General features: G+C 33.2%; 1 protein-coding gene across 3 annotated transcripts in view; it reads left to right on the forward strand.

Moving 5' to 3' along the window:
* LOC126887316 (protein lifeguard 1-like) overlaps nt 1-24,550 on the forward strand; it is a 55,286-nt gene that overhangs the window by 6,447 nt on the left and 24,289 nt on the right. For 2 of the 3 annotated variants that reach the window (XM_050654748.1, XM_050654749.1), the window contains exon 3: nt 2,607-2,861. In XM_050654748.1, coding sequence (XP_050510705.1) covers nt 2,607-2,861 — 255 coding nt within the window. The remainder of the gene's footprint in view (nt 1-2,606; nt 2,862-24,550) is intronic. The other variant, XM_050654750.1, reaches the window with a different exon arrangement.

The following is a 24,550-nucleotide window of genomic DNA, read 5'->3' on the forward strand; positions in this document are numbered from 1 at the left end:
TTCGTAAGTTGTAACTATTTCCAGTTCTGAGTTTTTGCATTTTATCTTTATTTCATTATCTTCTTTGCCGTTGATTATCATTATCTTACTTTTTTCCTCGTTTATTTCCATTTTTAGCTCTTATATTTCCTCTACCCATATATCCATTAGTTTCTGCATTTTGTTCTCGGAATCAGCTATTAGTGCTATGTCGTCCGCATACATTAAGGACTCTATTGTTACCGGTTGTAATCTATGGTATCCTATTATTGTCTGTAGTTGGTTGGTTCTTGCTCTAGTTTTTCTTATTAATTCATTCATTACGATTATGAATAGCAAAGGGCTGAGACTATCTCCTTGTTTAATACCTCTATTCCAATTAAATTCTTCTGATCGTTCCCCTGCTATTTGTACTCTTCCTTTTGCCTCTTTGTAAGTACTTTCTATAATTTTTATCAATCTGTTTGGTACATTTATTTTCCTCAAGCATTCCCCTATAATTTGTCTTTCTATCGTGTCAAATGCTGCTCTTAGATCAATGAATGCTAATACCAGTTCCCCCCCGTGTCTAAGCATCTTTTGATTAGGTTCCTGATGGTATATATGTTGTCATTTGTTTGTCTTCCTGGTCTAAAGGCCGCTTGTTCATCTCTTAATTTCATTTCCTCTTCTTGCCTTGGTCTTTTCTCTATTATTTTCGTATACATTTTAAAGCATACCGATGAAAGACATATAGCTCTGTAGTTTTCGCAGTTTATATGTTCTCCTTTTTTGTATATAGGTACAATTATGTTATTATGCCAGTCTCTAGGGATTGCTTGTTTTTCCCACGCCTCTTTATATATTGTCCATAGCCAAGTTTATGCCCTCTTCTCCAATGTATTTTACCATTTCCGGTTCAATTTCATCGTATTGTCGTATTGTCGTCCAAAAGTTTCTATTATTTGTTATATATCCTTCTTGTAGTTTTTCTCCAAATTCTTTCCATGATTTTGCTTTTGCTTGTGTGACTGTCTTTTTTAACAATCGTCTCTGCTTGTAATATTCTTCTTTATCTTCTTCTAATCCCGTTTCGATGTATTTTTTCCATGCCATTTTCTTCTTTTTATTTCTGTTTTCACTTCTTTATTCCACCATCTTGTCTTTTCAATTGATTATTACATTTTTTGATTCCACATACTTCAGCTGCTGTTTTCTTTAATACTTCCCTGTAAGTTTTCCATCTTCCATTGTCGCTGTTTCTTTTTGGCACTCTATCTGCCTCAATCTTTTATTGGTTTCCGTCTTGTAAAGTTCTCGCACACGTTCTATCTTTAGTTTGTTTACTTTTATTTTCTTGTACTCTTTTTTTTCCACCTCCTCTATTTTTTCATCCTTCAGTTTTGCAGTGACAAGCCTGTGTTGTGTGGACAGCTCCGGCTCTTTTTCCGTTAAGATATTTTGTATTTTTTGTTCCGTTATAATTTTTAAAATTATAATTTTTTAAAATAAAAATGTATACCATTTTTCATCTCTTGTTAGAGGCTCTTCAGAGAATGCATAGGCTGCTTTCTATGCATTCTCTAACAAGAGGTGAAATCGTCGATAAGAGTGCTGGCTGCACTCTCTAATCTAAGTAAAAATTAAGACGGTTTTGGCTTCGCATTGCAACCGAATAAAAACGGTATACATTTTTATTTTATATTAGTATTACTCCTATAGAGTAACTAGGTCCATTTTCCGTTGGAACTTTACCAAGCTGCAGACGGGGGTTGTGAATTGGATAGTGTAGAATTCCTTCCCTTTTGTCTTCACTGCAGCATCCATCTGGCTTGCATATTGTAGAAGCCTTGGAGGTGTCACCAGGAAAATGGGCCAATAAGTTTTTCAATTAAAAATCTTTAAAAATATTTTATTTTACAAATATTTTTATTAGGTTGAAAAACTTGGTCTATAATTTTTTAATTTCAGTTGGAATTGTATGTTATTTTAAGTTTTCATGACTCATAAAAATATGTTTAGAGATGCAGAGGTAATTATTACCTTTTTTTTTTACGTTTTTTCGGGTTCTATATTCGAATGGACTCGAAATAAGTACCCGAGAAATTCGGGTAATTGTACTTTGAGTATTGTACTCTGAGTACTTTTCTTGAGCAGTGTATTCAGCACTCTGTACTCGTTCCTCAACTATGAAAAGTACCCGGTACTCTGTAGAGAATACAATGTATCAGTACCCGGCCCAGCCCTGTTGCCAATAAAACTTTGGTTTCCTCGAAAGCGGTACCGGCAAATTGCGACAGTAATAATGCGATGAATGACGTCAGATTGCGGTGGAAAAATCAGGGTTCTTTATTGCAGCAACAAAATATGTACTTAAATTCAGAAAGCGTCGGCAGTACCGTTTTGCTTTGAAAACAACATGGACGACCTCGATGCTGCTCTTTTAATAGTGGTAGATGGTGAGGAATCAAAGAAAGAGTTTCATAGAAGTGAATCTGGTCTTTTTAAAAATAGAACTGTCGAGGTTATTATCGAACTGTGGACAAATATTAATTTATACATAATAACGAAAATATGTTCAGAGAATATTTTTGTTTGGCGCCGACATAATTGTCTCATGCAATTAATACATTTTTTTTATTTCGCAGGCGGACAAGGATACTATGGCGGTCAACCGGGATATGGTCAACCAGGCTACCCTCCTCCACAAGCCGGCTACCCCCCACAGGGCGGTTACCCACCGCAAGGCGGCTATCCACCACAAGGCGGCGGCTACCCTACGGCTCCACAGCCGGGCTACCCTCCAGCGGGACCTCAACCTGGATTTCAGCCACCTCCTCCGCAGTACGGAGCAGATTACGCAGCAGGTGATGAACATGTACCCTTCTCTAGTAACGCCACTGGTTCGTTAACATTTTAATTTTTCCGCTTTGCTTTCGCCTTAATAATTTTTTTAGGGTCGGAGTTGTCCCAGTTTGATGGTTCCGTTTGGGTTTTCTGTGAAAACAGTTTGCTAGTAGTGGCTACGGCTAGTAGTAGTCTAGGCGCCAAATAGAGGTCACCGTGTCCTTTTCAATTCTGATGGACAAACTCAACGGTTTCTCATGGATTGTTGGGTGCTGATTACGAATTTCGAGGGTGGATTGCGATCCGAGTGGTCAAAAAATTGTTATAAACAATTTAATTGTTTATAAGGCTCTGGCTCATAAACTAAAAGAGATAAAAAAATGTTTCATATAAAATTTGTTCCTTAATCAAAAACGAAGAAAAAAACGTTTTACTAAACTTAAATCCAATAATTAGAACTCAAGATATCGTAAAATTAGTGCACAATGCAAATTGCAAAATAAGTATTTTTCGAAGCTTTATCGATCGTAACTCGGCTTCTACGCATGCAAATGAGCCTTAGAAGGTCTCATTTTAAAGACTAATTAATAGGATTCCAAACAAAGTTTGTTAAATTACTTTATCTTCGTTTGTTTTAAAGTTATACCCGTTTGAAGTTATAATTTTCTTAAAACAAATTTACATTAATTTGTTTATAAGGGTTTCAAGCAAATTTGAGCTATAAACAGCTTTACTTTAATGAACAATAATGATGAAGAACTCAAAAGGAACAATTTGAGCTTATGAAAATGTTCGTAAGTTTATTTTTGGCCAAGATATCGATATTTTAATGGCGCTCTATGAGGCACAAGATCGGCTCACAGTCAAGTAAGCATTTTTATTACAAGATTCAGAGCTCGCTATTAAAATATCGATATCTTGGCCAAAAATAAACCTACGAACATTTTACCCAGCTCAAAATGTTCCTTTTGAGTTCTTCTATCATTATTGTCAATTAAAGTATAAATGTTTATAGCTCAAATTTGCTTGAAACCCTTATAAACAAATTAATGTACAATTTTTTTAAGAAAATTATAACTTCAAACGGGTATAACTTTAAAACAAGTGAAGATAAAGTTTTATGAGCCTTATGAGCCACACCTTGAAAATCTTTCTACGTATCATCCACAGTAGAATCAGAGATAAATGTGAAGAAGACCAGGATGAAACACAATTTGACTACAGAAATGGACTGGGAACCCGGGACGCACTCTTTGCACTAAATGTGTTATTGCAGAAATGCCGAGATCAAAGGAAAGACGTCTTTGCTGTATTTATTGACTATGAGAAGGCTTTTGATCGAGTACATCACAAATTAATTAAAATATTAAAGGATAAAGGAGTTGATAGTCAAGATGTACGAATCATAGAAAAATTATACTGGCGTCAAACAGCGACAGCTTGCATAAATGGAAAATCAACAGAAATATGCAAAATACAAAGAGGTGTCAGACAGGGTTGTATACTGTCCAACTGTTATTCAATTTATATTCAGATAGAATACTTAAGGAAGCGCTGCATAATTTGGAATGGGGTGTGAAGGTTAATGGAATTCTAATAAATACAATCAGATATGCAGACGATACAGTTATTTTAAGTGATGATATGAATGGATTACAACATCTTTTAAATGCCATTGACACAGTGGGAAGAGAGTTTGGCCTAAATATAAACTGTTCAAAAACAAAATACATAGTATTTAGCCGTTTGGCCCATCAAGATTCACGGTTATATATGTTGATGGTCATATAATTCAAAGAGTACCCAGTTTTAAATATCTTGGTTTCCATATTACTGAACAACTAGATCCAGATAAAGAGATAAAATGTAGAATCGAGATAGCCCGCACGAAATTTTTAAAAATGAGGTCATTTTTCTGTATTGATACCTTGCAACTTCAACTTCGAAAGCGCATGATTAAATGCTACATTTGGTCAGTCCTCTTGTATGGTGTCGAAGCATGGACATTAAAAATATCCACCATTAACCGTTTGGAGGCCTTTGAAATGTGGCTGCACAGATGTATTCTGAAAATACCATGGACGGCTATGCTGACAAATGTGGCAGTCCTTAAGAGAGTAAATGCTACCCGCGAGCTCTTTGATAACATCAAATATAGAAAGATGGCCTATTTTGGACACGTTAGTAAGGGGAGACCGGTATAATATTCTTCAACTTATTATGATGGGTAAAATCGAAGGACGCAGAGGAATTGGTAGAAAGCAGGCCTCTTGGTTGAAGAATATCCGGGAGTGGACAGGAATAAAGAAAGCAGAACACCTATTTAGAATAGCTCGAGACAGAGACAGTTTCGCCATGTTAATCGCCAACGTCAAGGGGACTTGATAGGACACGTTAAGAAGAAGAAGAAGATAAAGTAATAATTTATCAAACTTTGTTTGGAAGTTTATTAATTAAGCTTTAAAATGGGAACTTCTAAGGCTCATTTGCATGCGTAGAAGCAGAGTTACGATCGATAAAGCTTCGAAAAGTACTTATTATGCCATTTGCAATTTGCATTGTGAACTAATTTTACAATATCTTGAGTTCTAATTGTTTGAGGTGATTTAGCTTCTAAAGCTAAATCACCTCAGATTCGCTGACGACATTGTGATTATAGCGAGCTCATTCGAGGAACTGCAAATTATGATAGAGGAACTCGCAGGCAGCTCCCAATACGTCGGTCTAAAAATGAACATGAAGAAAACAAAAATAATGACAAACACAGATGACCCCAGACGCATAACTATAAATGGCAGTGAGATAGAAAAAGTCCAGGAATATATCTACCTAGGCCAAATCCTGAAACTTGACAAAGAAAACCAAAGTGCGGAAATTAATAGGAGAGCAAGACTAGCATGGGCAGGATTTGGAAAACTTGGTTGGATACTTAAGAACCGCAAAATACCTCAATATTTGAGGACCAAAGTGTTCAACCAGTGCATCCTTCCTATCATGACATATGGGTGTCAAACCTGGACCCTAACCAAGGCAAATATGAATAAACTAGCTACAACAGAAAGAGCTATGGAAAGAGCAATGTTAGGTATACGACTTTCAGATAGAAAGAGGAGCGACTGGGTAAGATCAAAAACAAAAGTCGAGGACATAACAACAAAAGTTGCCAAACTTAAATGGAGCTTTGCAGGCCACACTGTTAGACAGAAAGACCAACGTTGGAATGCCACGATACAACATTGGAGACCTTACCAAAGTAAACGACCGAGAGGAAGACCACAGATGAGATGGGTTGATGATATTAAAAGAGTAGCCGGAACGAATTGGAAATATGTTGCTCAGGATAGAGACCGATGGAAGGAGTTGGGAGAGGCCTATGTCCAAACGTGGACGATAGAAGGCTAAGAAGAAGAAGAAGAAGAAGAATTGTTTGATTTAAATTTAGTAAACGTTTTTTCTTCGTTTTTTATTAAGGAACAAATTTTATTTCAAACATTTTTTTATCTCTTTTAGTTCGAGCCAGAGCCTTATAAATAACTAAATTGTTGAAAGAATTGAAATTCGTAATCAGCAGCGAAAAATCCATAAGAAACCGTTGAGTTTGTCCATCAGAATTAAAAAGGACACGGTGACCCCTCTGGCGCCTAAACTATAGTGGTGACTATCTTTTTTATGTTGTTTATTTAATGCTACAATCTAGGCAAATACCAATTAGTAACTTTTTATAGATCCTAACTTACTATCTAATTTAATAGAAGAATCACCCAGTGGTGTATACTTAGCTTCTTGTTCTAATTTTTAAAGCACTTTTTTTTGTACACCAATAGCTTTTTCATTTAACAATAGCTCTTTCACTTACTTGCACCAAGCACTACGCTAACTTGTATGGCTTTATCCTCTTGAGTCTTCTTTTTTGGCTAGGGTTATCCAGAAGCTGAATGCCTCGACATTTTTGTGCAGTGAGAGCCTTTCTTCGTGTCTGCGTTTACTTTTACTTACTAAATTAAAATAAAATTGATTTTTATTTTTTTATGCAAAGACTTTCCTTAGTATCACATTAAAATTTGATTAAACAATTCAATATTAAACATCTTGCGTTGCAGACTCATGTGCATCTGCGTTACAGACTCATATGCACAGGTAAAGGTAGACAAGAGGACATCGATACCATTTAGTATAACATCAGGACTTAGACAAGGAGACCCCTTATCATTGTTGCTATTCAATTTGACCTTAGAATATGATATGATACGTAAAAGATCATTTGAGCAGACAGGGGATTTGCGAATCGAGGATCAAAACTATTGTTGGCCTTTGCTGATGATCTAGATTCTATATGCAGTTGCTCATTCTACAAGAGACGTAAGAGAGGTGTTTTCAAAACTCGAGGATGAAACAGGTAGTTTGGGTCTTCGAATAAATAAAGAAAAGACGAAATGCATGCTAATAACCAAAAATCCAAGACCAAGAGTTAGGCAGAACAGAATTATTAACCACAACTTTGAAGTAGTAAAAATTGGGTTGTTAATTCCAGTTAAATAAAGTAGATTACACAGAAATACTACAAACTAATAGTCTTTACTACAAGCAATTAAGAAACATATTAGGATGTTCTGCACATTTATCCTGCACAATATAATCACGTGTTATTATAGATCATTAATTTATCTGTGTGTGTTTTTTGTATTCCCGTTCTCACTGTTTACATTATTTGTCATTATTTGCATTTTAGAAATATGTACTTATTTTTGTTGAGTTTGTGTAGAAGCAGTGTTCCCATTGATAGTGCGTATATCTAATTGAAATTTTAAACAGTCTGTATATATTTTACGTTATTCAAATATATGTATACAGTAATTGATATTACCAACAAAAAAAAAACCGAAACCACACTACTAGCAAAATGTTTTCTTGGGGTAATTTTTGTTGACCAACTTAATCAAAGTCGATGCATTAGGACTGGAAAAGGTATCAAAATTTTCGTTATGCTTTTTATATGGTGGTTGTGTGACATCCTTATCGTGAATTGGCTTAGTGGAACGGATTTTAAATACTACTGATAACACAAGACAAGATTCATTAAAAAAAAAAAACGATTTATTAGTCACTACAATTTATAGTCCGGGATCCTAAGCCCATTTTCTCCATTTATTACTAACAAGCCAATTTTTCGTGAGTAGCTTTATTTTAACGAGACGCCCAACTTTTGTGCCTACAACGATTTTTGTTTGTGGTAGCTAACAGGGGCAAAAGGGGTAAATATATTGATTTGACGATTCTCAAAAATTTATTCCTAACTGTTTTTTTTTTGTTAATTCTCAGTAGTAATAACCCAAGGACATTGATAATTGTTCGAAAAAAATTTATAACAGATTTCGAAAGCTTGTTGCTTGGAAACAGACCGACGCCGTAGGCGGAGGTCTGTTGCCTGTAAGCAACAAGCTTGAGAAAGTTGTTAAAAAATTTTTGAGCATTTATCAATGTTCGAGGGTTATTCGGATAGAAAATTTTTTGCTGGTTATGAAAAAAAAATACAGAGCAGAAACAATTTATTTAAATGTGCAATTAACAAAGGAACAATTAGAAAAATTTAATGAAGATCCAGACATGTTAGTTTCTATAACTGATGAAGATGCATTTCCACTACGCATGCTGTTAATAATTTTATTATGATGTTCTTCTTTATTATAATTCTTCCACCGCCGATTTCCATCTAATTCATATTTTCTATCATTGCAAAAGTCCATAAACGCATTCCATACAAATTTTTTACTGTAAACAGTATTCTTTGGTATATTTGATTCGATAATTTCATTAATATTCTCATCAGTATTACAACCAAATCGTGACATTTTGAAATATTGAATATTTGAAATGTCAAAATCGAAATGAAACGAAATGTAGGTATCCATAGCTACATGATTGAGTGAAAACAGCCCATGGGATCTGTTTTCAGTATAATGTTGGTTTTATTGGTTGTATTCAATCAGATGACCACAAATTAATTGATTTCATTGGATTTCTAATTGAGCAAAAAATTTTCAAGATAATTATCACAATTAGCCGAAAAAATATTTGTCCTACAAAATGCAAGGTCCTATCAAAGAATCCCCCCTTTGAACGTAGGACCAGGACAACGTACCACACAATTTGTAGGACAATGTGGGTGTTAAATTATATAAATATTTTTAACTAATCAACAGACAAAAAATCAGATGGCTATTAATTATTTTTCATGACCTCGTGAATGATACATGTTGGAAATGGGAGACTTTTTGATAAAACCGTGCATTTTGTAGGACAAATATTTTTTCGGCTAATTTAGATAATTATCTTGAAAATTAACAAAATAAAAACCAGTTAGTAATAAATTTTTGAGAATTTTCAAGTCAACATATTTTATCCCTGTTACCCTTGTTAGCTGCCACAAACGGAAATTGTAGGGAAAGAAGTTGGACGTCTCGTCAAAATGAAGCTACTGATGAAAAATTAGCTTGTTAGTAATAAATGGTGAAAATGGGCCAGGCTTCCCGGACTATTACTAATTATTACTGGGATGATTCTATATACTAGTTGTAAATAATTTTTCTATGTACATTATTATTTTATTCGATGTTGTCGTTTTAAAAAAAGCATGATATTACAGTGAAACCTCGATAAGTCAGATTAATCCGGGTTATCGAAAATCCGGGTTAGCCGAGGAAAATGGTAAAAATTAATAAAATACATATAAATAATAAACATACAGATTATAATTGCAAACACATGAAATACATATGCACAATACATCTAAATTACGTACAGTTGTATACAATATTGTTTATTTCTTGGTAAAAAACTCAGTCAAAGTGAAAAAATGTTTGTTTTGACTAATGAAAATCGGTCCGGGTTATCGGAGGCCGACTTATCGGGGTTCCACTGTATATACTTTTCAATGCAGCATGTGAAAATTAAGGTTTAATGTAGGTATAAAAAGTAGTAAAAAAATATGAAAATATCAAGATTTACTAAAAAAATTGAATATGTAGATGAAAATAGTGTTTAAGATACTAGTACACTTTAGAAGACCAAAAATAATAATTTTTTTCAAGAATTTTTTTACACAGAACCTTTATTAAAAATTAACATAAAACTTTTTACATATTAATATCTAACTCTTAGAGAGTACAAAAATATATCTTTTTTTCTTTATACACGTGCACTAATATTGTAGAGGGCGCAAAAGTCGAGGAGGCCTCGAAAAATGATGGCGGACAGGTAATCTCAGGATTGGGATATTTGAAACAAAAAAATCATACTGCATTTGAAAAAGGAAGGTTTGTTACTTGACAATTTACCACAATTTGACCAAAAAAATAAAAAATATATATTTTTTAACCATAAAAAATTGAAAAAAAACGGGTGATTTTTTCACTAATTTTTTTCAAATTTCCGTAAAATTGATTTTGCGGAATTTTTCACTAACGGTGGTACATTGTCACGTAAGAGACCTTCCTTTTTCAATTGCCTTACGATTTTTTTGTTTTAGAGATCCCAATCCTGAGATTAACTGTCCGCCATCGGAACTACTTTTTTTCGAGGCCTCGACTATGGCGCCATCTACAATATTAGTGTACGTGCATAAATGAAATAAGATATATTTTTTGTATTCTCTAAGAGTTAGATATTAATATGTAAAAAGTTTTATGTTCATTTTTAATAAGGGATCTGAGAAAAAAATCTTGAAAAAATGTTTATTTCTGGTCTTCTAAAGTGTACTAGTACCTTAATGTTCCTTCACTTGTCACCAAACCAAGAATTCAGAGTTCCAATCCTCAAATAAAACAAGTTACGTGGGCCCCAATGTGTAGCTATAAGACTGACACAGATAATTGAAATACTATTGTAAAATAATACTTCAATTAATTGTAAAATAATACTTCAATTAACTATGAAAGCCTACCGGCTATGCTTCGCCTAGCTCAGTCTCTCAGGTAATAATATCGTATGGCACTTTGCCGGGAAGATCCTTTCGGACAGGTTCCGGTACCACTGCATCTTTAACCCTGTTTGAAGTAGTGTCGACGCACACTAGACCAGGGAGACCGACGGCTTAACGTACCTTCCGAAGCACGGTGAACGGCTCGTATCATTTTTAGAAATTAATATGTCGTTGTTGGTGCCGAGATTCGAACTCGTGCGCTCTGGCTTATGAAGCCAGTCTCTTGTCGCTGAGCTACAGCAGTTCACTCTATTAGGTGTAAGTTCGTCTTATCATTCATCAAAAATATGAACAAAGAAAATTCAGATTGGGACAAATAAAGCAAAAAATTAACTAATCATATTTATTATCACAAAAATATAATAAAGTGATATTTAATTAGCAAACCCTGCCTAAAGCTGTACAAAATATAAGTGATACTTATGGCAATATTGTATGTTCTTGAATCCTGCTGGACGTAGATGGTGTAGTTGTTGGCTTCAGACCATGGCTTAGATATTGACCGTGCAAGTGGCTTGAAGCAGCCATCTTGTTCTTATAGCAGCTGCGTTGGTTATTCTTGCCATGATGGCATCGTCGACGATAGATTAAATTGTGAATCCCTCCCGAAGGGGGGGAGGGGGGGATTTAATATATATTCCCAAAAACTATAATGCAAACTTTGTGTTAGAGAGACATCTAAATGGTGTGTTAAAATATAACAGAATAATTCGCCTACAGAAAATAAAGAGAGAGGACGCCAACTATTAAAAAAAAAAACAATAAAACCGAGACAAGAGGTTAAGAAATTAATAAAAAAAATGGACTAAAATAATTATTTAAATATAAATTAACAAAGATGTGACATTCATAACGTTACAAGATAAAGTCGACAGTAAATATTTATTTAGTGTAAGTATTTTGCTAAATCTCATCCCATCACAATATGTTTGCTTTTACACGAAAACACAGTTAAAAATTCGTCTACGATGGATTAAATTGAATTATGAAACCCTTTAAATGGTGTAGCACTCAGCGGTTTTTTCATATTTGGGGGTCCATTTACAATATGAAACAATAAAACACCTTTAACGGTGTATTTTTTTTTCTAAACTACATAATCAATAGTTTAAATGAGTTTATTGTATGTATATCGATAATTTCTAATCCACAACTTCTTTTAAAAAAGGAATATTTCATGAGCTATTTATGAATCATAAATTTCCTCATTAATAACATTTTTATAAATTCTATACTTAGATATGTTTTGTAGTTATTGATTTTCGTGTCATCAATAAAATTGTTAACGTTTGTTGATAAACGAGTTCTTTAATGCACGGGGTGTAATAAAAATATGTCATACATTAAAGCACACAAATTCAAAAATAGACAATAAGATAGAATTAGTATTTTTTCCAGTCAATTTTCTTACGTGTTCTAGTCAAAAAAACGCATTTTTGAAGTGAAAATTTCTTATCGCTCGGTATGCCTTTATGTTTTGCACGGACCCGCATCAATCTCGCTTGCAGTATAATATACATACATCTTCGTTAAGTGCCCTTGGATATCATCATCACTATCTTTACTATATTTACCGCTGCTCTGAAGAGTTTTATTGAACTGCCTTTAAACCAGTTCCTTCTTATCTTTCCCCGTATGATCAATATTAGCATTTTATGTAATTCTCCCATCATGACGTGTCCTAGATATTGTAACTTTCCTATTTTTATCGTATTTATTATTTAGTATTCTTTGCCTATTTCTCGCAATACTTCCGTGTTCTAACAATAAAACACTGAAAACGTTTGTTTTCTATACTTCCACAAAATTACAACTTATTACAAACAAATTATTATTATATATTTTTTTATATAACCCCTAATGGATTCTGCAATCTGCCGGAAGGGCAATAAGCGTTTGCTTTGACAAATGTGAGATTGACATGTAGAGTATCACTCCAGTGAGTGATCTCCTTTAAAGAACTAGCTAAATTTAAATTTAGTTTTTTTTTGACAATGAGAGTACTTATTGGTGTCTATATGACCTTAAAAGCTAAAACTTATCTGAGTCCTGTAGACAGGTCGGCAGGCAGCAGGCGTCCAAGTCTACGCACTTCGTTGACATCGGGCACGTTTAGGCGGTTGGCCAACACGTTAGGATGCACTGACACTCTTTCACTGTAACGAACACTGAACTGGTAGATCACTTCCTTGATGGATTCCAACTTGACGTCGTGTAGAATGACCCTGTTGGGAATGTAGAATGCATCGTCGTGCATCGACGATGGTTCGCAACACTTTGTTTTGGAATCTTTGAAGGATGTCAATGTTGGAATTACTGGCGGTTCCCCAAAGTTGTATACCATATGTCCACACAGGTTTGAGAATGGCCTTATACAACAGTATTTTGTTGTCCAATGATAATTTAGATTTGCGTCCAATCAGCCAATACATTTTGCTAAATTTAAGGCGTAGCTGTTTTCTTTTGGTGAATATATGTTTCTTCCAAGTCATCCGTCGGTCCAAATGCATGCCAAGATATTTAGCATCGTCAGCTTGTGGGAGATAGCAGTCGTTGATTTTTACTGGTGGACATGTTTCTCTGCGTAAAGTGAATGTCACTTGTGTAGATTTCGTTTCATTAACTCTGATACGCCATCTTTTTAGCCACTTTTCGATTTTATCAAGGTTTGTCTGAAGGTTCTTTGAGGCTGAGGCCGGATTGGTGTGGGATGCCAAGACCGCTGTGTCATCAGCTAATGTTGCTACAGTGGTGGTTCTTGTTCTTGGCAGATCAGCTGTATAAAGGAGAAACAATATAGGTCCCAAGACGCTGCCTTGAGGAACGCCAGAATATATTGGATGTAATGCAGTAAGTTCACTCCCTTGTTTCAAGAAGAAATGTCTGTCTGAAAGGTAGGATTTTAGTAGTAGATAGTGGGGATAGGGTAAGAGTTCTTTCAATTTAAATTGTAAGCCGCTATGCCATACTTTGTCAAATGCCTGTGATATATCCAAGAAGGCTGCTGAGCAATATCTTTTACCGTTCAGATCCCTGTAGATTTGGTTAGCTAATCTGTGCACCTGCTCAATTGTTCCGTGCTTTTTTCGAAATCCAAACTGATGATCTGGAATCAATTTTTTTGAATCTATTATTATTTCGAGCGTACTGGCGTAGAGCTTTTCGAAAACTTTGGATAACATTGGGAGCAGGCTTATTGGCCTATATGAGGAGACGACTTCTGGTTTTTTCCGGGCTTAGGGATCATGATGATTTGTGCAACCTTCCAGGTGCAGGGGAAGTAACTCGTCCGTAGCATTGCGTTGAATATGAAGGTTATAAGTTTGTAACATTTTTCAGGTAACTGCTGTAGAATTTTTCCAGAAATTAGGTCGAATCCAGGTGCCTTTTTTATGTTGATTTCATGCTTTACAATGTGTTTGACTTCTTTTACAGTAAATTTATGTAGAGGCAAGTCCATTTGAAATGGGGCATCTAGGTAGTCCATTATTTCTTTTTCTTCTGCGGTGGATTATTATATTACTTATTATATTACAAATTATTACAACTAAGTGACTACAGCTGTTTCGGCAGAGTGCCTTTCTCAAGTGATTTAGATTATTATGGGTTTGCCTTTTTAAAGTTTTTAACTGAAGAGGTTGAGGAGTGGGGAGCTGTTTATCTCTAGTTGGTCATTCAGAATTATATTTATATTTTTCAATTTATTAATTTCCATAGATTCTAATAAAGATAGCTTAAGACCTTTATTTTGAATATGCAGGATTTGAAACTGTTCATTAAAAGAATAATTATGATCTAGAAGGTGAAGTGCGTATGTAGAAGTGTCTGTTTTTCTATTGTTGAAAGCCCTTTTGTGTTCTGCTATCCGTTTTTTAGAGGTTCTGCCAGTTTGACCGATGTAAGTTTTCGGACAGTCACCACAAGTTAGTTTGTAAACACCACTCTGTAGTTGTTTTCTCTTTCGGCTCTTATTGTTCTTAATATATTTGCTTAAGTTGTTGTTAGTTCTGAAAGCTGGTGTTATTCCTTTCTTTTTTATGTATCTGGCTATTTTTGTTGTTATATTGCCAGTATTATGTGATAGAGCAGAAGGTACTGGGTTCTTTCTGTGGTGGTGGATAGACTAATTTCAGGGCTTTCTTATGAAGTTTTTGCTTTAAAATTTTGTTAATTGTTTGTTCGTTATAGCCATTGTTTACTGCTATTTGTTTAATGATGTTCAATTCTATCTCGAAGTTATTTTTTGACATGGGGATTTCTGTCAGTCTATGTATCATGCTATGGTAGACTGCTAATTTGTGTTGTGTAGGATGGGATGATGAATTATGTATAGTTGTGTCAGTATGGGTAGGTTTATGATATACGGTAGGTTTATGATGAACTCCTACCATACTGACACAACTATACATAATTCATCATCCCATCCTACACAACACAAATTAGCAGCCTACCATAGCATGATACATAGACTGACAGAAATTCCCATGTCAAAAAATAACTTCGAGATAGAACTGGACATCACTAAACAAATAGCAGTAAACAATGGCTATAACGAACAAACAATTAACAAAATTTTAAACCAAAAACTTCATAAGAAAGCCCTGTAATTAGTCTATCCACCACCGCAGAAAGAACCCAGTACCTTCTGCTCTATCACATATACTGGCAAGATAACAACAAAAATAGCCAGATACATAAAAAAATAAAAAAGAAAGGAATAACACCATCTTTCAGAACTAACAACAACTTAAGCAAATATATTAAGAACAATAAGAGCCGAAAGAGAAAACAACTACAGACTGGTGTTTACAAACTAACTTGTGGTGACTGTCCGAAAACTTACATCGGTCAAACTGGCAGAACCTTTGACAAACGGATAGCAGAACACAAAAGGGCTTTCAACAATAGAAAAACAGACACTTATACATACGCACTTCACATTCTAGATCATAATCATTATTTTAATGAACAGTTTCAAATCCTGCATATTCAAAATAAAGGCCTTAAGCTATCTTAAGAATCTATAGAAATTAATAAATTGAAAAATACAGATATAATTCTGAATGACCAACTCGAGACAAACAGCTCCCCACTCCTCAACCTCTTCAGTTAAAGACTTTAAAAAGGCAAACCCATAGTAATCTAAATCACTTGAGAAAGGCACTCTGCCGAAACAGCTGTAGTCACATAGTTGTAATAAATTTTGTGGAAGTATAGAAAACAAACGTTTTCAGTGTTTTATTGTTAGATAAAATGAACTTCGATCAAGTAACTGTCGAATCCATCAATTACTTCCGTGTTCGTTTTCTTCTCTGTTCGTGCTGTTATAATCATCCTTCTGTAACACCTCATTTCAAATCATCATTCTCTTTGCCTTATCCCTATTCGGGATCGGCTTCCCTAATTGCATTTCTCCACACAATTCTATCTTGGGTCATATCAATGTTAATCCCCTTAACCAATATGTCCTGCCTTATCGCCTCCCCCCAGGTCTTCTTTGGTCTTCCTCTCCTACTTCTTCCAGGAATCTGCACTTCAGCTATTCTTCGTATTGGGTGATTAACGTCTCGACGTTGAACATGACCAAACCATCTTAACCTATGCTCTTTCATTTTGGCATCAATTGGTGCCACACCTAGACTTCCCCAATATACTCATTTCTAATTTTATCCTTCTTTGTCACTCCACTCATCCATCTAAGCATTCTCATTTCCGCCACATGCATTCGTTGTTCCTCTTTCTTTTTCATTGCCCAACATTCAGTTCCGTACATCATAGCCGGTCTTATGGCTGTTTTATAGAATTTTCCCTTCAGCTTCATTGGAATTTTTCTGTCACACAACACACCAATTTGTCCATTACTCTGTAATACCGATCCTAGGTACTTAAAACTATTGCTTTTCACAATCATTTCACCACCCAAAGATACCATTTTATTTGTATTAACTCCATCTTTAAATGAACATTCCAAATACTCTGTTTTTGTTCTACTAAGTTTTAAACCTTTTTCATCCAGAGCTTGTCTTCACCGTTCCAGTTTTTATTCTAAGTCTCTTTCACTATTTCCTATTAACACTACATCATCAGCATACATTAGGCACCATGGAATGCTACCCTGTAGTTTCGCTGTTATCTGGTCCAAAACTAATGAGAATAAATAAGGACTAAGCACCGAGCCTTGGTGTAATCCTACTTTTACCTGAAATTTATCAGTCTCTCCCACACCTGTCCTAACACTATTCGTTACTCCCTCATACATATCTCTCACAATCTTTACATATTCGCCAGGGACTCCAATCTTTGCCATTTGCCATAGACTCCATATGCTTTTTCAAGATCAATGAATACCATATGAGCGTATCTGAACTGGCTTCGTTATCAATTACAATAATTTGTGCTCTTTGATTCCAAAAAATTTTTATTATTATTTTTAAGTCTCTTTTGTCTATCTTTTTGTCTTTAGAATTTGGACTATTTCATCTCTCCCGATTTAAATTTTTGGACTGAGTTCGTTATCTATTACAATTTGTGCTTTTTGATTCCATTAAAGGTTTAATGTTATTCTCAAGTCCCTTTTGTTCATGGCTCTGAAGTAGATCTATCTTCTACCAAGACCGAGAACGTAAGAGTATCTCCAGCTACTCGTAGTCTTCATAGTATATTGTTCTTCATAGTTTTCATCTTCAAGTAAATTAAAAAAAAAATATTCTATAAAAGTTATGTTGTGGAACATAATCTATTAACGCGGTGTATTTTAGAGAGTGAGATTCCAGATATGTAATGTTTTACGTAGATAATGACTCACGCTGACTGTAAAATATTATGTATTAAAAATAAAGAAACTCTAGAAATAATGTTCGAATACGTCAAGTGTGGTAAAGATTACTGAAAACGCCGGACTTTCTATTTTCCGACCTAGTTGCTTTATCATTGACGTATTTTTAATATTCAAATTGATGTATTTTTGCAGTGAATGTGACAATTTTTTCCTGAACATGCCACTTATCTATGACTTATACAGGGTGAGTCACCACTAACGCGACGGAAGATTACAGCGAAATAGTAAAATATTTGAAAAAAAATTAAATTAAATAGTTTGTAAGTTGATAAAAGCTACATTTTAAAATTATTTTGAAATGTATAGGGTGTCCCAATAAATGGCGGCGTATCAAAGTTATATTTTTTCTTACGGAACACCCTGTATTTCATTAAATTTTTTAATTGTCCGCAAAAAATAAGGTATAGTTTCATAAAACTTCCCTATACCTATGTACAGAGTGTTCTGAGTTATGTTGACTTTTCTAAAAATATAAAGTTTTAAAAGAAGGCTTATTCTGAAGTTATTTACGAAATTATAAAAACATTACTTTTACATCTAAATAGTTGGATATTGGTTGAATGTATTCCATAATTAATTATTACACATTTGTCTACCGGGTGTTCAAAATTTACAGTTTCATTAGTGGAGTATTCAATGTGTCATATGATGTTTATTTTAAATGGAACACCATGTATATTAATAAATAATTATACTAAACAAATTTACCTCTTTCGAATGGTATATGGATGTCCTATACCTAGGTGTCATAGGTTTTGCGTAATTTACAATTATTTAAATTCTTAATCTGTAAATCGATTTTAAAACAAAAGATGAAGTTAATTAATGTCATTGTATGACATTGTCATTTTATGACAATACGGTCTGGTAAGTATCTTATAATTAATGCATTCCATGCTTGATTATTACACATTTATTTACAGGGTGTTCAAAATTTACAGTTTCATTATTGGATTATTCAATGTAGCATAATATGATGGTTATTTTATTAGAACACCATGTATATTAATCAAGGATTATACTAAACACAGGTTGTTCGTCTTTCGAATGGTATATGGTATATGTTCTATAACTAGGAGTCATAGTTTTTGCGTAATTTACAATTTTCTTAAACGGTACATCGATATTAAAAATATTTATAGTCACTCTCGATTTTTAAACCCATCATCTTGGCATAGTTGTTATAGAGTATAGAGTGTAGTTGTAAATAAATATGTAGATATATTTTTATTTTCTGATTTGTAAAATAAATTTTTTCGTTATTAAGTAATAATATTAAGAAAATAACTAAATACAAAATGAACCACAACTTATTATAAGTAAAAAATTATCAGTTATGTATTACATGTTCAAAATGTTTATACAACAAGCGATTTTAAATTATTTGTTTACATTATTTAACATAGCTGGTGCTGTAGACGCAAAAGCGTTCGAAATTCTTAATTTCATAAAAATATCATCTGAAGTAGTAGGGTAGGAAGTGTAGCATTTACAATATTGTTAATATAACCCCATTTAAAAAAATTCATCTTGGTCAATCCTGGTGACCTAGGTGGCCAAATATTTGGACCGAATCTATCTATCTATTTATTTCTAAATTTTATGTTGAGGTTGTTCTTAACATCACGGCAAAAATAAGCAGGAGCTATGTCCAATTGGAGCCACATGTTTGTTCGCACGCTAAGTGGAAGGTTTTAAGAAGGATCCAAAAAACTTGTTTTAAGGAATTTAAAAAAGCTGCTCTATTCAGATTTTCGTCAAAAAAATATGGATCGATAACGTACTCGCTCAGAATACTGCCCCAAACATTAACACTTCATCGGTGTTGGTGATCAACAGTAAAATGTTTGTTTACTGTATCATAATAAAATGAAAGCTATGTCTATTTACCAGACGATTATTACGAAAAGTAGGTAGATTCGTCTATACACAATACATTCTTAAAAAAAATCAGGATCTTCTCCAAAGTCTATAAACGAAAAGTTAAACGTTCCTGTTCTGTCTAATGCTGGTGTACTTGAGTTTTATACGGATGATAGTGGTTTTTCTTATGTATTCTACATACACTCGTTTGACTGATTTCCAATTGACTCGAAATTTTTCACGTACTAGTATTTGGGTTTTCCGTAACAGAAAGCAGGACATCAAGTTCGTTGACGTCATTAAAAATAAATGGTTTATTTTTATTTAACTTTTCGTACCTATGCAACATTACCAGTTGCACGGAATCTATCGAGAAATCTCTCAAAAACGTCCTTTTTTGGGTGTCTTGTATCAGGATACCTTTAAGCGTAAAAGATGCTAAGAGGCAATTTTAAAAATATTCTCCAATGAAAAGTAGCATGTCTACTCTTTCATTGATATCGTGATTATTCATTTTTAGGAACAATTAAATTTGAATGTAATTGCTCTGCCAAAGCCATTTTTAATTAAAAAAAATTTGAATATCATACACCGATGTTTAAAGTTTTGATAATTACCAGACCGCACTGTCATAAACTCACAATGTCATACAATGACATTAATTAACTAAATCTTTTGCTTTAAAATCGACTTACAGATTAAGAATTAAAATAATTGTAAATTACGCAAAAACTATGACACCTAGGTATAGAACATCCATATACCATTCGAAAGAGCTAAATTTGTTTAGTATAATTAATTATTAATATACATGGTGTAGTTCCATTTAAAATAAGCATCATATTACACATTAAATACTCCACTAATGAAACTGTAAATTTTGAACACCCTGTAGACAAATGTTTAATAATTAATCATGGAATACATTCAACCAATATCCAACTATTTAGATGTAAAAGTAATGTTTTTATAATTTCGTACATAACTTGAAAATAAGCCTTCTTTTAAAACTTTACATTTTAAGAAAAGTCAACATAACTCAGAACACTCTGTACATAGGTATAGGGAAGCCCTATGAAACTACACCTTATTTTTTGAGGACAATTAAAAAATTCAATAAAATACAGGGTGTTCCATAAGAAAAAATATAACTTTGATACGCCGCCATTTATTGGGACACCCTGTATATTTCAAAATAATTTTAAAATGTAGCTTTTATCAACTTACAAACTATTAAATTTAAATTTTTTTCAAATATTTTACCATTTCGCTGTAATCTTCCGTCGCGTTAGTGGTGACTCACCCTGTATAATGATGTATATTATGACTGTTTTATTGATTATGAAAAGGCGTTTGACATTGTAAGATACGACCAACTTATGACAATAATTGTGGAACAAAAGCAAATAGATAAGCGAGATATAAGAGTACTAGAATTTTTTTTTTCAATAGAACTTTGATTGTCGACATAAAAATGCGCATGCTTAGATGTTAAATAGTTAGTATCATCCTATACGGTATGCTGAGAAAAGTCTAGATTCGGATCTTTGACTATTAGACATGTAGGGCCGGGCTGGTATTTTCTGTCCCGATTAAACCACGGTTAGAGGAATTTTGTTATACAAAATTCCTCTAACCGGGTTTTAATCGAGGCAGAAAGTATCTGCCCTTAGTATCATTACTATTAAAAGTTCCTATTTGGCTCTTCCACATTTTTGCATCTATGTAAGTAACATCATGGTATCATTATCAAGCTTTTATTGTTGTAAAAGTGTTGTTGCTTCATTATATGTATAATTGCAGATATTATTGTTATATAATTTAGATCGGAGTTTTATATATTTTGGAACGAAGAAGTATTACTTCGAAACGATCATAATTTTTACTATTTTGCTAAATAATCTTTTCCCTTGTTACACCTATTTTGTCGAAAATCTCTTCTAGAGTTCTACAAGAACCTGTTTTTTTTTTGTTAATAATATGTTAGTAAATACCTTCTTTCTCGTTTCTTTTCGAAAAAAAAAATGTGTGGCCAAGTATTTTTCTTCTTTTTTTTTGTGTAGACATTACTCAGTCGGTTTTTCAATATGTCCCCAGTAAGTTGTCCCATCGTTTTCGTGGTCTTCCCACTGATACGACTCTAGTTGTCGTTTGGCTTATAGACCAGGGCCCGGATTCCGTGCACTGTAGATATCTACACCTCGCTTTCTATCGATGTCAATTTTCGTAAAAATATTTGAATTTTTAGCTTTAATTGAATTATTTTCTAGTTTTGCTAGGTTATACTCTAATTGATGCTGAAGTGACACTAAGGGCCGGTTGTTCGAACGCTAATCAACAATGATCACTATCAAATATTTAATTACTGTCACAACTGTCAATGTCAACTTTGATTGGGTTGCTGAAAACATAATTAATTATAATTATGAGATTAGTTAATTAATTAACATAACAATTATTAACATAATTGATTAACTAATTTCATAATTGTAATCAATAATTATGTTTTCAGCAACCCAATCAAAGTTGACATTGACAGTTGTGACAGTAATGAAATATTTGATAATGATTATTTTTCATTAGCGTTCGAACAACCGGCCCTTAGGGCCGGTTGTTCGAACGCTAATCAACAATGATCATTATTAAATATTTAATTACTGTCCCCAAAACTGTCAATGTCAACTTTGTTTGGGTTGCTGAAAACATAATTAATTACAATTATGAGATTTATTATTAATTATGTTAATAATTATTGTTATATTAATTGATTATAGTCTCAGAATTGTAATTAATTATGTTTTGACAACCCAAACAAAGTTGACATTGACAGTAATTAATTATTTGATAATGATCATTGTTGATTAGCGTTCGAACAACCGGCCCTTAGTAAAACAAGAAAATATTTGAATTAAAACTAAAAACTCGAATATATTGACATTAATAGAAAGCGATCGGCGCGATGTCAATATATTTTAATTTTTAGTTTTAATTCAAATATTTTCTTGTTTTACTAAGTGTCACTTCAACATCAATTAGAGTATAACCTAGTAAAACTAGAAAATAATTCAATTAAAGCTAAAAATTCAAATATTTTTACGAAAATTGACATCGATAAAAAGCGACGTGTAGATATCTACAGTGCACGGAATCCAGGGCCAGAAAGGAGCTGTTTTTAGGTGGATGTGAGAGGTGGCATTCGGATTTTTGCGGATAAAGTTAGGTGATAACTTCGTTAATAATAATTGACTTATGCTCCTTCTCAAATATGCTCGGAACATTAATAAAAAAATAAAATATTTAAAAATTTCAAAAAATTTCGTTTTTTTTTTCTATTTCCTTTGCTTATAACTTTAAAACGATTCATTTTGGAACAAAGTCGTGTAGGAATAAAACAAAGATAATTAAATTTTCTATAAGATACGATTGGTTAAAAATGTCTTAATTTATCACCCTTGCTGCAAAATAGCAATAAATATAAAATAAGGGGGCAAAACAAGCCTGTCCTTTTACACATTGATGTTTTTCCATCACTTATGTTACACTTGGAACCTTCCTAATTCCCTTAGAAAATTTTTGTAATGTGCTAAAACCGTCCACCAAATTTCATTAAAATTGACTTATTAGATTTTGCATAATAATGTTGCAATCTAAATTTTTTTAAAAAAATTAAAATTTTTTAAAATCTTACACAACAAAAACTAGAACATACAAAGATTTGTCAATTTTTTTACATATAAAGAAGCACTCCACCTATCTAATGCACTTTACAGAATTGAAATCGGATTATTTAAGCAGCCTCAGCAATGTTTTAAAGTTATAAACAATTTTTTGGCTTATAAACAAATTAGTGCTGTGGCCAGGAGGGGGCGCTACGGGCTCCTTTATTTAGAGGGACTTACCCAAGTTTTTTTTTTATATATTTTGACCCCTAGAACAAGAATTTTTTGGGTAACAGTTGATCCGGATGTCGATAAGATTATTATAAACAAAGAACTTGAGGAATTACATAACATCGATTTTTCGCAAAATAAAACATTTTTTTGTAAAAAAAAAGATGAAGTTTTCGATCCTAATAGCATTATTAATAATATTTAGAAAATATTAAAATATTACTAAAAGATTTTTAAATCAAAAACTTATTTGTCCATTTCCTTGGTAACACCTCCAAGGCTTCTAAAATTTGCAAGCCAAATGGATGCTGAAGCGAAGAAGACAAGAGGGAATTCAAAAAACTTACAATTCACGACCCCGTCTGTTCAGCTGGTAAATTCCAACAGAAAATGGACCTAGTTACTCGAAGGAGTAAAAACCAATATAAAAATAAAATAAAAATTTTATTTTTAATTTAGTTGCAATGCGAAGGCAAAACAATCTTACTTTTCAATTAGAATACGGAGCGCAGTCCAGTCCCTTGAATCGCGATTTTCGGCTCTTATTCTCCATATTCTCGATATGGAGAACAAGCCTACGTTCTTTCCGATGAGGCTCCAATAAGAGCCGAAAATCGCGATTCAAGGGACTGGACTGCGCTCCGTATTGTAATTGAAAAGTAAGATTGTTTTGCCTTTGCATTGCAACTGAATTAAAAATAAAATTTTTATTTTATTTTCATTTTTTTGTATTTCTTGGGTAATTCTAAGCAAAAAATGTTCTTACATGTTTTTTCGTAGAATGCATAGTTTTCTAGATAAACGCGGTGGAACTTTCAAAAAATCGAAAAATTGCAATTTTTGAACGCGAATAACTTTTGATTAAACAATAGAATAGCAATTATGCTGACAGCATTTGAAAGTTTAAGTCAAATTATACCGGTTATTATTTGCATTGCTAAAAATTAATTTTTTTATTATTAAACAAAGCTATTTGTTTATAAGCCAAAAAATTGTTTATAATTTTAAAACATTGCTTGAGGCCCCTTAAATAATCCGATTTTAATTCTGTAAAGTGTATCAGATAGGTAGAGCACCTCTTTATATGTAAAAAAATTAGCCAACTTCTAAATGGTCTACTTTTTGTTCCGAAAGATTTTAAAAAATTTGAACTTTTTTAAAAACATTTAGATTGCA

Source organism: Diabrotica virgifera, chromosome 6 (genome assembly GCF_917563875.1).
Source record: "Diabrotica virgifera virgifera chromosome 6, PGI_DIABVI_V3a".
In the NCBI taxonomy this organism is placed as follows: Eukaryota; Metazoa; Arthropoda; class Insecta; order Coleoptera; family Chrysomelidae; genus Diabrotica; species Diabrotica virgifera.